Consider the following 13,817-nt stretch of genomic DNA (forward strand, 5'->3'; position numbering starts at 1 on the left):
GTCCTTTGCCCCATGCAGTGCAGATTTTATGATCCATCATTATATTCACTCCTTAAAAAACACCCTTATCTCCTTTGTTCCCCCTTTCTCTCAGGGGTATTTACTCCACAAAACCCCAAATCTGGTTGAATCCCACCATTTCCTTTCTCAGCCAGTTTGAGTAGTTTACTTAAAATTCATGACCACAATCCTTGGCTTGGCACTCAACCAGGACCACAGGACCTGCAGTTTCTCTCAGTAAGTTCATTTTCCTCTTCTCTGAGATGACTGTATACATACCCTCTTCCTGCATCCAGCTCCTTCCCCACCCTGAACTTGACTCCACCTCTTTGACTTCTTCTCCACCTCTTTCTGCCTCACTAAGAAAATCAGCAGCCATCAGAATGAAACACCCTCCTCTTCCAACAAGATCTGTGAACCTTCTTGCACCTATTTCCACATGCTTAGCTTTTCTTTCTACTTGTGGTCTGGATCCAGTTTCCTCTTGACCTCCCGTTATCACTCATGCATTCTTCACTGTTCACCCCTGCCACAGGCTCCCCCTTTTCTGCCTCAGCATCAGCATAAAAACATGCCTTTGTTATCTTCCATTTAATACTCCCTTGACCCCCATACACCTCCTCTGGCTTCATGTCTATATGCACATTGTCACAACAAACTGTGGAAACATTGTCTCCATGTGTATCTACCTCACCTCCCAGTCTCTTGAATCCACTCCAGTTGAACTTTCTCCTCCTACATTCTTGTGCTTATGTCTAGTATTCAAACTAGAGAGACTGAACATCTTTGGGAGAGAAGTAAATGGAGTGGTAAAGGAGAGGGGATTGTGCTCTCAGGCAGCTCGTGTGAAACAACCTTGGTGATCACTGGGGAGACAGATCCCAATGCCAGATCGCTTTCCCAATTGAGTGGGAGAGCTGAGAACAAGACACAGAGCTGAGTCATTTGACACTTTGGGAGTAAATGTTATAACCAAGGGTAAGTATGGAGGGAAAAAAGATGAAAGAGGACATTTCTGACATTTGGAGGTTGACTGAAGAAATCAGATATGAAGAATGAGTAAAGTACAGTATCATGGAAACCAAGGAAACAAAAATAGAATGGGAGAGACAATGAGGACCCAGAGGTCACAAGAATAAATGATACCAGGGGTGAAGGGAGAGTGGTTAGTACCTGTAAATGGTTTCCTCTGAAGAATAAAGGGACAGGAGAAGGTAAAGAAAATGCAAAATAAGATCATAAACAAAAATAGATCATCAGTGCAGATGGCACAGTACTTACCCAATGGCTACTAAATCTTCATGATGAGGTGAGCAAGTAAGACAGAAAATTGTCCTGGGTTCTATAAAGAGGTGCTGGCTGTCATTTCTGTTAAGCCAGTAACAGAAAACTACTCCTTTTTCATCTCCAGATACCAGTAAATCCTTTACTAGAGGAGACCAATGCAATGCTGATATTGTATGCTTTAAAACAAAACAAAGATATCTTTGCTTTTCATTTGTCAATGCTGAACTTTTTTTTACTTAGTTTTTAACCTGTATAATGCTAGGCACATTATAGGTACTTAATAAATACTGTTAGGACCACTTGTAGAGCAAGACTACATTATAACCAAATGAAAGGAGAATTTAGGCTACTGGGGATCAAAAAGCCATTTAAAAAATTTCTTCCTTTGATAGATCAATGCAAAGTTCTTACTATGATTAACTGAGTCCTTTCCTACATTCTCTAGGCAGGTATATCAATTAATCATCTAGTTTGGAAACAAGTTTCATTCACTTACGGTTTATATCAGGAGTCTTTTTCACGGTAAAGTGCCAGAGAGTAAATATTTCAGATTGTGTGGGCCATACTGTCTCTGTTGTAACTACTCAACTCTGCCACGGTAGTGTGCAAGCAGCCAATACTTAAAATTGTAGACAGTACTTAAATGAATGACTGTGATTGTATTCCAATGAAAGAATTCGCAAAAGCAGGCAGCAGTGCAGTTTGCTGACCTCTGATTTATATGTATCTCCTTCCATAAAAGTTTTGAGGTACCTTACAGTATAGAGCTCCTAATCTAATGAACAAACACAATTATAAAAGTTACCTTGCACAGATGAGCTAGCAAAACTATACTTGAAGGAAGAGAACTCTGGTACAGATAAATAATAATGGTCTGAGAAACCAGCAAGTCATGGTACCTGATGGAGCGCATGTTCCGTCACAACTGTTTTTGTCTCTACATCCCAGATTTTCACAGTCCCGTCATCAGAGCTGGTGGCGCAGAGGTTGTATTGACCCGGGTGATGACAAAACGTGAAGCCAGACACCCTTTCGGTGTGTCCCACCAACTCCCCTATGACTTAAAGCAAAACCAGACTCCAGATTAAAGTGCTACCTAGGATTCCAGGCAGAATCCTTCTGTTGTTAGATGGTGATTGGGGCCTCACTTATCCCATGGAATAACAAACATTTCCAGGGACTCACAATCAGAAACCCCAACTGCTGGTATTGGCTCTGCCACCTGACTTCAGACAAGTCTTTTTATCTTCTTGGGTCTCAGTCTTCTCAACTGTAAAATACCATTCATATCACTTGATGTGCCTAGTTCTTAGGCTGAGGAGCAGCTCAAGTGAAGAATGTAAAAGGGATTCCTATTTAGATCTGGCCAGAAGTCATTTGGAAAAGAATAAGTATCTGGCATACCATATCCCAAGACATAATCAAAACCTAGTTTAGAGCCTGAAAGCATCCGGCTCAAGTCATTCATCTTACAGAAATGAGTATCATATATTTGTAGGATCTCTCTTAGGACCTGGAGCTGTAGGCAGCACCCAATCCCAGGAAGGCTCTCAGGGGGCCCGCACGCACTGGGTTGGGGAGGAAGGGCTAGGTGTTATAAATTCCTGGCGAGACACATGGGTAACTCTTCAGTAAGCCAGCGGATCCACGTGAGAGCGCCAGGAGGCGGGACCACTCAGCCGCAGCGTGGTGTACAGCCAACCTCGGAGACCGGGACACGACTCAGTTTGGATGACTGTGAGCGGACCCTTCTCCCTGCCCGTGTCTCAGTTTCCCCATCAATAGAGAGGGGGGTGGATGGACACGCCCACTCGGCGCCCCCGGGGAACGCAATTAGTGCAGGAAGGCTGGGGCCAAGAGGTGGGGAATTACCTCGAAATGGAGACGTCCCTGGGATCACGTCCGCTCCCGGGCCCACGCGGACAAGGAAGACAGAGGTCCGCGCCGCGAAGCCGAAGAGGCCCCCGGGCACGGCATCGCTGCATCGGGAGCAGTACCAGTTAGGGGAGGGCGGCAGCGTGCGCGGTTCCTGTCCCATGATCACGAGCCACCGGGAATGAGGCAGACAGTTCGTAGCCCTACGCCAGAGACGGGAAGGGGGCGGGGTTAATTTAGAGCCCCGCCTCCTGGGGCACGCCGCTACGGCGCGCGCGGAGGTCCAGGTCTCACTGCGCGCGCCGCTCCTGCGGCCTCGGGGCTGGGGAAGGCTGGGCCCTGCGGGCGGCTTTTTGCTCCATCAATGCCGCCTGCGGCTGGAGGGTCTGGTGCTGCTGGTTAGGTATTCTCACTTGCTACAGCAAGGAAGGTTAATTAAAAGGTTAGAATGATGGAGTCACCTCCCCGCACTGCTGGTTTATTCTCTGGACCTGTTCAACCCTGTCCCATCAAATATTTTTTTAAAGCTATGTGCCGGGGCGCCTTGGTAGCTCTGGAGATGTTTTAAACGTATCTACAAGAAGACAATTAACAAAAAGATAAAAGTTCGAATCAGAAATCAAAAACAAGGGTTTCTGCAACTGGGTGGAAATTCTGGCTCTGGTTTTTGATACTCAAGAAGCAGCAGAATAGAGTGACTCTCTTTTGATCTGATTAAGTGCCAACTCTATGAAGGGACTGTTTGTGTTAAGTGCTGTGGAGGAAAAAGAACCAAAGTTTCCTTCCAACTCAAACGTCCTAAAATGCTCAGTTTCTGCGCTTACACTCTTCTACTCCGTATTGCTTGTTTTCATTGGATACCAGGAACTCTTGCATATGTAGCAAACGAAACCAGAGCTATCTATGCTAATGAAAAAAATATATATATACACACATACATTTACTTATTCGGATGTGGGTAGGAGCACTAACTTTGGAGGCACCCAACCCTAGACTGACCACTGTTTTTGCCAGGTATTATCTGAGAGACGTTAACCTATCCTAAATCTTTTTTCTCAATTGAAGACCTGATAATACAGGTCTAGTTGGATTGCTGTGAGGAATACACGAGATTTAGTGAAATGCCTGCTGGCCATATATGGTAGCAAGTTCCTGCTGATTATTAACCCTTATCTCTTGGAGGGCAACCTGGAGATTAGCATCATACTTTGTATTTGAACTGTTTGTTCTTTATTTTTATTTATTTATTGAAGTATAGTTGATTTGCAATATTAGTTTCAGGTGTATAATATAGTGATTCACAATATTTAAAGATTATACTCCATTTAAAGTTATTATAAAATATTGGCTATATTTCCTGTGTTGTACAAAATATCCTTGTAGCTTATTTATTTTATACATAGTAGTTTGTATGTTTGTTCTTTAAAAGAGCTTTCACACAATCTCTAGTGATCTTCACAAGCCTGTGCCGTAGGGATACTTAGTTCTTTTGAGAAAACTGAAGCCCTCCCAGGTTAGTTGGCTTGGTTCACGGTCTCTGTTTTCCAAATCCTTTCAGACCATTTGTGAGGTGAGGCTTCGCAGTTTTTCTGGATCCCGACGAATTTTCGGAAACTCGCTAGTCTTTGACCTTTGTTAAGTAATTCTTTCCCAAGCAAGGCTGATCTGACCACACTTTAAGCGCCGGCCGCGAGTTCACGGTCTCCATGACAACACCTCGGGTGTCAGTTGCGGCTCGGTCTCGCGATAAGGGGGGAGGGGTTAAGTCCGGAGAATTGCGCATGCGTTTTGCCCACACGGCCTCTGAACTCGGAGGCTTCCGTAGAGGGCGGGAGAAAGATGGCGGCGGCAATACTGGATCGTTTGGGTAAGGATTTCTTGGTGGGTGGAGGGAGGGAGTGAGGTGGGAGTCTGAATTGACGGCGTGTGTTGATATTGCAGGTGCGTTATGGATGCAGAATCTGAGGGGGAAGCTGGCCTTGGGGTAAGTCTTTCGCCTCGGAGTTGGGGAAGGGTCCAAGCCTTAGTCTTACTAGTCTCAGTTACTTAGAGCCTAAGTGCCAGGCTCTGCTTTAGGCTCTGAGGCTAGCGAATGAGACAGCCAGTCTCTGCTTTGCCACCCTGTGTTTTCACCGCCGTATTGCATAGCCCTGCGGGTATCAGGATTATCTATGACCGACGAGACGTTGTAAATGTCCTTTCTGAACACTTTTTTTTTGATCTTTTTGGATATGGTTAGATTCTCCCGCCCAAATTGGGAGCGTACTTTTCTAGTTATCTCTGTAATTATTTGCTTATTACGGGCAGGGACTGTATTGCAGACAGGTGCGGTTTACATCGTGCCTGACATTGTTAAAATCTTTGTACGCCTTATCTCTTTCTCACAGCATCCTACGTAGTGTAGGTACTGCTATACCCATTTTTTCAGACAAGGAAATTGAAGCCCGCAAAGTAAAGTAAGTTGCCCAAGGTCCGTCAGTTACAGGAATTTTGAAGCTTTATACTATATTTTTAGAGCATTCTTTGACCTCAAGACAAAGCGTTAAGGTTAGGGAATGCAGCTGAAGTCAGTACTGGCAAGAGGCTTTCTCTGCTCCCTTCTTATTGTTCTTCTTCTGTAGTACAGCTGTGGCTCTTTGGAGGTTGATAATCTGATTGTAAATTTTCTGATCGATGTATTTGTTAACATTAATTTTGGTTTAGTCCATAGACTTTGGAGACAGATAGGTTGAGTGTGAGTCCACATTTTAACTGCGATTTTGGAAAAGTTACTTATTCTTTCTCAGCTTCAGTTATCTTCTATGATATGAGAGGAAAATTAGTACTCCCTCATATATTTTTAATCAGGATTAAATGAGATAATGCTTATGAAGTGTTTTGTACAGTGCATGGTGTATAATAATCCCGCTCTAAATCTTAGCTTCCATTAGTGTTTTTATCATTATAAACTACTATTGAGTTCCCATTATATCTAGCTTTGTCTTAGATTCGGCTCGAGGGAGGAAGAGGTGGGCTACAGAAGAAAGTAGGAAGTACTGGCATTTAGGATTTGTCTTCACTGCTTTCGTAGATTATCTTCTATCACCCTACCCCCAACCATGCTGATTTACTTACTTTTTCTGAGTGTGCTGTGCCTTTACTTGTTTCTTGGTTTTTCATAATTTTCTGTCACTTTCTGTCAGTAACAGCAGTCCTCATTATTCAGACCCCTCTTTAACTGTTTCCCCTTCATGATCTCACTAAAAATGAAAGAAATCAATTTCTCCTTTCCTTTAGTATGTGTTCCTTAAATAATGGCTTCATGTATATGTGTCTGTGTCCTTTGCTACCTCGTGTATCCTGGACAGTTAGGGACACTTCTTGTTTTTTTTGTAGCTCCAGTATAGGGTCTTGCACAAAGTGAATATTTTGTTGATTTTTGTTGATTTAAATTGTCCCACACTGACTTATATTGGGAAGCTCTGAGCAAGTAACTAAAGCAGCTTGGCTTCAGTCTTGTCATCTGTGTAATACAAGAGGGTTGGATTTTGCTAGGTAGTCTTGGAGGCTCTTTCTAGTTTTGAAGTTATATAATTTTGCAAGTCCCCATTCTGAACTTTTTAGTGGGGAAATGACCACATGAAAACTAAGTAGAAAAGGCATAACTAATGCTTTTGATGACCGTGTAAAATTTTAGAGATATCTAATTCAGTGGTTGGAAACTTAATTACATACCAATTGCCAGACAGGTAATAGAAATGAATAAACTAGCAGAGGTGGTCTTTGTAAAAAGAGAGTGGTAGGGCCTGTGGCAGTCATAGAGTGCATTCCTCCTCTAAAGGCATTGAATTGGATTAAAAAAAATGCTGCTGACCAAATAAAACTTTTCTGCAGGCTATATTTGGCAGCAGATTGACAATTTCCAACCTTTGAATTTCAAGTCTCCCATTTTACTGATGCATGCATTTGGGAATTTTTGTGACTTACTGAAGGTTACATGGCAAACCTAGGATCTAAACAAAAAATTCTCTGGGTTAAAATAGTGCTGTATCACATCCTGTGAGGAACTGAGTGATGAGCCCTGAAGGGGTTTGTCGGAGGAGTCTTTCTGGAAGAGGTGAGTTTAAGTTTAAAGAATGAAGAGTATATTTTGGTGGTTTAAAAGTTTGAAGGCACTGGTTACTAAGCTGTACATAGGTTAAAATTCTCCACAAGATAAACCAAGTTGGAAATGTCATGAATCGGCAATTTGGTGGATAAATGATGAGAACAGTGTGATATATTTGAATAAATACTGGGCTTCAGGTGATAGAGCTGGATTTTAGGTCTCTGTCAGGGACAGGTATTGCGGTCTTGGGCCATTTGTTTAACTTCTGTGAGGCTCAGTTTCCTCATATCAAAAAATGAGGATAATATTTAACTTCAAGGGTGGTTGTGAGAACTAAGAGACTAATACGTAAAATGTCTATTTTAGCGCCTGGCACTGTGGAGGTGTTGACTGGGGATGATATTGCTGTGAAGTTGTTTGAGAGGAATCAGATTTAATGCTGGAACCAATCAGTAGTTTTTCAACACTCTTAGATGAGATTACATATTTCATCTATCAGCCCTACTTTTGTAGAACAACTGGCAGGAAGATAAGAAACTGAAATATACATTAGCCTATTCAGTTGAGTCACTCTTAAGAGACTTTTCCAGTGTAAGGGGTAGCAATTACCTCTTGTTTTCATGCATCCATGCTTTCAATGTTCTGAGTGCCATGGCCAGCAGATTTGACAGCCCCGCTGATTTGTGCTCTCTTAAATAGATCTTATCCTATGATCTGAGGGCTCGTGATTCCTTGCCCTTTAGGACAGTGGTTCTTAAATTTGAGTCACAGACCTCTTTGAGAGTGTGGCGAAAGCCACAAGAAATGTTCCCAGAAAAATGCATATCGCATTCATAGTTTGGCTTGTAATTTCATAACCCTTAGTATAGGAATCTTTGCACTGGGACATCATAACGAAACAAAAGGACAATAATGATACACAATAATAAACGTAACTACACAATAATGATTAGTGGTGTAAAGTATGTTGGAAAATGTGTCAGGCAGTGACCCTTGTGTTAATGGGTGAAATATTTTCCTCAATATATTTTGAGAAATTTCAGTCGTATAGGAAAGTTGAAAGATTACAATGTCCTTCAGCTGGATTCATCAGTTGTAAACATAACTCTATAAATATACATGCTTTTTTCCCTGAATCATTTGAAAGTGAATTGTACATGTTATGGTACTTTACTCCTAATCACTTCAGGTTGTATTTCCTGAAAGTGACAACAGTCCCCAAGAACCACAAACCATGATCAAAATGGTATAATTTGGTGATCTTTTATTTTAATGTTTTAGTTAAAAGGATTCAAATAGAAATCAAGTGTATGCTGACATTTACTTTTTTTTTTTGAGGGGGGTGGGCTGTGCTGTGTGGCTTGCGGGATCTTAGTTTCCTGACCAGGAACTGAACGTGTGCTCCCTGCAGTGGAAGCATGGAGTCCTAAGCACTGTACCGCCAAGGAATTCCCTGACATTTACTTTTTTTCTTTTTTAGTTTATTTTTGGCTGCACTGGGTCTTCATTGCTGTGCACGGGCTTTCCCTAGTTGTGGCAAGCAGGGGCTACTCTTTGTTGCGGTGCGCAGGCTTCTCACTGCGGTGGCTTCTCTTGTTGTGGAGCACAGGCTCTAGGTGCACGGGCTTCAGTAGTTGTGGCGTGTGGGCTCAGTAGTTGTGGCTCGTGGGCTCTAGAGCACGGCCTCAGTAGTTGTGGCACATGGGCTTAGTTGCTCTGTGGCTTGTGGGATCTTCCTGGACCAGAGATCGAACCTGTGTCCCCTGCATTGGCAGGCAGATTTTTAACCACTGCACCACCAGGCAAGTTTCCTGACATTTACTTTTGAAAAAAGGAAAATTGACCATTATTGAGGCTTGACAATAAGCCCTAAAATGGCCATGCATTAAAACAAGGAGACCTTATAGATGGACATTTTCAATTCCATAATATTTATGTTTGTTTAGTGAGTCTCTTGTTTATGTGACACTTCATTCCTTTGAAAGCACTCTCAGGACTCTTCTTTCAATCAGAGTTTGTATCTCCTTCATGTCTCACTCATGGATCTGAAAGGTTTCTGTATTAGTTTCTTAGGGCTGCTGTAAGAAATTACCCCAAACTGGGTGACTTAAAACAAATGAAATTTATTCTCCCACAGTTCTGGAGGCCAGAAATCCAAAATCAAGGTGTCAGTAGGGCTGTACTCCCTCTGGAGGCTATAGGGGAGAATCCATTCCTTGCCTCTTCCGGCTTCTCTCTGTCTTTACCTCACCTTTCCCTCCTTTTTTCTGTTTCAAAACTTTTTCTGCATCTTTCTCATTAAGAAAAACACAATTACATTTAGGGCCAAACAAGATAATCCAGGATAAGCTCCTCCTCTCAAGATCCCTAACTTAATTACCTCCTTTTCTATAGAATGTATTATTCACAGATTCTGGGAGTCAGGATGTGCACATATCTTTGGGGCCAGCATTCAGCCCACTGTATTCTCTTTCAAAACAGGTCTATTGTATCATCTTCAGGTCCTTTTTTTCGGAAAGATGCCCTGTAAATCACACCTTTACTTTTGCTATGCCTTTAACCTGGAGTGCTCTTTTACCAGATTTCTGAACGTGGAAGTCCATACTTTGTTCAACACTCAGCTCAAGTCCCAACTCCTTAAAGCCATCCTGATTACCCCAGCCCTCCTGTGACTTCTTCTGACATTGTAATGCCTGTTGCACATTATGGTTAATCCTTTATCTCTCTAACTGAATTCTAAGTCACTTGAGGGCTGGAAATAGGTTTTATGTCTCTTTGCATTCCCATCACCTAGAATAGTACCTGTAGTACCCTATCCTTATTACTTGGTCAGTAAGTGTAAGTTGAACCATCAGTCAGCCTGAACAGATGCAAGTTGTAGTCTGAGAGATTGCCAGAAATGAGATTCAGGTTTTTCCACTCCAGTGCCAAGAAGGAATCCTAATGGCAAATTAAGTATAGGTACAGATTTCCAGCTTTATGTAATAGAATAGTTTATGCTGATTATACAAATTCTTTTAAGTATTCCTTAGGACAAAATGAGGGCTTTAGAAGCTCTATATACCCATGCAGTTAGTTACTTACTAGAATATGACTGTTATTACTCTGAATGATACAGTAGTGATCTGAAAGGTTTAATGCCTTATTTTCACATGATTATTGACACCAGAGGCTTCCACTAGCTTTTCTGAGGGAAGGTGTTAGATCTGTGAACTAGGAAGTTGAACAAGAATACATTTATAAACTTTCTGATTTATTCTCAGATTCTTTTTAAAAATTGTTCTACTGAGAATTGTGACTTTTTAAATTTGTTCTCATCCCCTCTATAGTGGGCCAAACTCCCAAAAGTATATATGTATAAATAAAAATAAATGAATAAATATGTGCTATATCATGAAAAAGAAGAGTAACATGGGGGCAGGGAAGAATGAAACATTTTAGATAGCCGCTTTGGGGCTGTGCTAGCTTACCCCGAGAGGTTACAGATTGGAGATCTCTCTGATGAATCAAGCCTACAGATATGTTTTGTTTGTATGTTATATTGTGTTTAAAACCTTCTTTTTCAATCAGTGTTTAAAAAGTAGTAGCTTGCTCATAAAAATATAGGTTTCTAGATTCTATTATGCATTGCAAAGCATGGCAACAATTTTCTAGAGCAGAAGAGTGTACCACTCTTTAGATGGGATGTATATTCTTCAGTTTTCCTCATTTTCCAACCAAGTGTGAAATTTTTACATAGGTACCTATACCCAGCCCTCTTATTTATATTACCTGGCTGCCCCCTGTATTCTCTAATTCATTCTACAAATGTGTATGTAGTGCCTGCCGTGTGCCAGGCTATTCTAGCACTAGGAATTTTGTAGTGAACAAAGAACATAATCATTGCTCTCATGGAGTGTACAATCTAGTGAGGGAGGCAAATAATAAGTAAAATACAGAGTATATTAGATAGTGACAACTGCTTAGGAGAAAATGAGAGCAGAGAATGGGAATAGGAAGTGTGTGTATACAAGAGGGAGGTTGCAGTTTTAGATAGGAAAGGCCTCATTAAGATAGCATTTGTGGGGCTTCCCTGGTGGCGCAGTGGTTGAGAGTCCGCCTGCCGATGCAGGGGATGCGGGTTTGTGCCCCGGTCCGGGAAGATCCCACATGCCGCGGAGCTGCTGGGCCCGTGAGCCATGGCCGCTGAGCCTGCGTGTCTGGAGCCTGTGCTCTGCAACGGGAGAGGCCACAGCGGTGAGAGGCCCGCGTACCTCAAAAAAAAAAAAAAAAAAAAAGATAGCATTTGTGTAAAGATCTGCAAGAAACCAGGGAGCAGGCTGTCAAGGCACGTCAGCATCTGGGTAAACACCGTTCTAGAGAGGTGGGACATAAGTGCAAAGGCCCTGAGGAGGGAACATACCTAGTATGGTCAGAAGCGGTGAGTGAGGAGGGGAGGTCGTAGTAGGAGATGAGGTCAGAAGAAGGAATAGGAGATCATGTAGAGCCTTATGGATCATTGTAAGTACTTTGGTTTTTATTCTGAGATGGGAAACCATTGGTGGATTTTCAGTACAAGAGTGATATGATCGGACTTATGTTTATGGGTGGTGGCTCTTTCAGTGTTCAGAACAGACCAGAGTGGGGATGAGGGGCAAGGATAGAAGTAGAGACCACTGGATATTTCAAGTTTGAGATTATGGTGGCTTGGATTAGGGTGGCTGTGAAGGTGGGTGATTGGTTGGATTCTGGCAGTGCCTTAACAGCAGCTGACAGGACCTGTTGGTGAATTGGACGTGGGTTGTGAGAAAGAAGGGTGACACCAGGGTTTACGACCTGAGCAGATGGAAGCGTGGAGTCACCGTTTGCTGAGATAGGAAGACTTCCAGAGGAGCAAGTTGGGGAGACCATCAGGAGCTCGATTTGGGGCTTGTGAGTGTGAGGTAGAGACGTGAGGATGCAATTGGATCTATGAGTTTGGAGTTCATAGAAGGCCTGCGGGTTTGGGAGCCATCAGTGTATGAACGGTATTTAAAGCCATGAGTCCGGTTGACTTCACTCTGAGAGTAGATAGAAAGCACAAGAGTCCAAGGATTTATTCCTACCTGAGGCAGCCAACATTTACAGATCAGGTTGAGGAGGACAAAACAAAGGAGACTAGAGAAGTGTCTAGAGAGGTGAGAGGAAAACCCAGAGTGTGTAGTGTCCTGGAACTCAAGTAAAGAAAGTGCCTCAAGGAAGAGCAGGTGACCAGATGTGATATTATGATTTATGACAAATAGGCCAAAATATATTTCTCATGTATGTTTTGTCTTTGTCCATGGTTCTGGCTCACAGCTCCCAAAACCCTTGGAATTTCCTGAGCCATAGGGTTATGGCAGCTTCTTTTGTCATCATATTTGTTCTCTTGTCCTCAGTTTATGGCTTCAGAGCCGTAAAGTGAAATGGGTGTCTTGTTATTCCTGACATGGCCCCTTTCCACCACAACTGGGTTTATGCTAATGAGGTGAATTTGGGGAAGCACCTAAGGATGGGGGTTGGTTGCTAGGGGAACCAACCATGAACAGAGGGGTGGAACTTTTAGTCCCACCACCTCCTGGTTTCCAGGGAGGGGAGAAGGACTGGAGGTTGAATCAGTTACCAAAGGCCGATGAGTTAGTTAATCCTGCCTATGTAATGCAGCCTACATAAAAAGCCAAAAGGAGGGGGTTCAGAGAGCTTCTGAGTGGGGAACCAGAATGCTTCTGTGGTCACTGTGCTGGGCCCCAAGTTTCATGAAGACAGAAGCTCCTTTGTTTGGGACTTTGCCCTATGTATCTCCTCATTTGGCTTTTGATTCATATCTTTTACTGTCTTTCATAAAAAATCAGTAATCTAGTGAGTAAATGGGTTTCCTGAATTTTGTGAGCTGGTGAAGCAAATTAATCAGACCCAAGAAGGGCATCATGAGAACCTCTTGATTTATAGCCAGTTGGTCAGAAGCACAGGTAACAACCTGAGCTTGTAATTGGCATCAGAAGTGGAGGGTGGTCTTGTGGGACAGAGCCCTTAATGTGATGCTGTCCCTAGGTAGAGAGTGTCAGAATTGAATTTAATTGTAGGACACCCAGCTGGTGTCAGAGCGTTGCTTAGTGGTGGTGTGAGGAATTTATTTTTGGCAGCACTGGGTCTTCATTGCTGTGCCTGTGCTTTCTGGAATTGTTGGGTAGTCAGAGAGCCCTTTTACCAGGGATACTTAGATCATTCTCAGATGAGGACTGAGAATTGTCCACTGGATTTTACAACACAGATATCTTCGATGACCTTGATAAAGCACTTTTGATGGAATGATGGGAGAGGGTTAAGGATGAATGGGAGGGCTGGAATTAGAGACAGGGAGTTTAGGTAACTCAGTCAAGGAGTTTTGCAGCAGTAGCTAGAGGGAGTTGGTCAGGGGACAGTTAAGTTGGGAGATATTAGAGTATATTTGTTTGCTGATGATAGTGTTCCAATAAAGAAGAAAAATTGATGATTTAAAGGGGGAAGAAAGAATTGCCAAAGCAGTGCCCTTGAGTAGATGGGAAGAAATGGGATCTAGGGAGCAAGGGAT

At 42.7% G+C, this 13,817-nt stretch overlaps 2 protein-coding genes across 15 annotated transcripts in view; one reads left to right on the forward strand and one right to left on the reverse strand.

Annotated features, from left to right (window-relative positions):
- The window catches only part of GEMIN5 (gem nuclear organelle associated protein 5), a 46,170-nt gene extending 42,791 nt beyond the window's left edge, over positions 1–3,379 (reverse strand). For all 4 annotated transcript variants that reach the window (XM_030834205.2, XM_030834204.2, XM_030834203.2 and 1 more), the window contains exons 1-3: positions 3,160–3,379; positions 2,187–2,347; positions 1,282–1,463 (exon numbers count right to left, since the gene is read on the reverse strand). In XM_030834205.2, coding sequence (XP_030690065.2) covers positions 1,282–1,463; positions 2,187–2,347; positions 3,160–3,325 — 509 coding nt within the window. In that variant the 5' untranslated portion in view covers positions 3,326–3,379. The remainder of the gene's footprint in view (positions 1–1,281; positions 1,464–2,186; positions 2,348–3,159) is intronic.
- Positions 2,904–13,817, forward strand: part of MRPL22 (mitochondrial ribosomal protein L22) — a 67,732-nt gene continuing 56,818 nt past the window's right edge. For 8 of the 11 annotated variants that reach the window (XM_070045215.1, XM_060296535.2, XM_070045220.1 and 5 more), the window contains exons 1-2: positions 4,933–5,029; positions 5,104–5,146. In XM_070045215.1, the coding sequence (XP_069901316.1) occupies positions 5,002–5,029; positions 5,104–5,146 (71 nt within the window). In that variant the 5' untranslated portion in view covers positions 4,933–5,001. Of the gene's footprint in view, positions 3,025–4,932; positions 5,030–5,103; positions 5,147–13,817 lie in introns of those variants that run through there. The other 3 variants (XM_070045223.1, XM_060296527.2, XM_070045222.1) reach the window with 3 other exon arrangements.

This window comes from Globicephala melas, chromosome 3 (genome assembly GCF_963455315.2).
Source record: "Globicephala melas chromosome 3, mGloMel1.2, whole genome shotgun sequence".
In the NCBI taxonomy this organism is placed as follows: Eukaryota; Metazoa; Chordata; class Mammalia; order Artiodactyla; family Delphinidae; genus Globicephala; species Globicephala melas.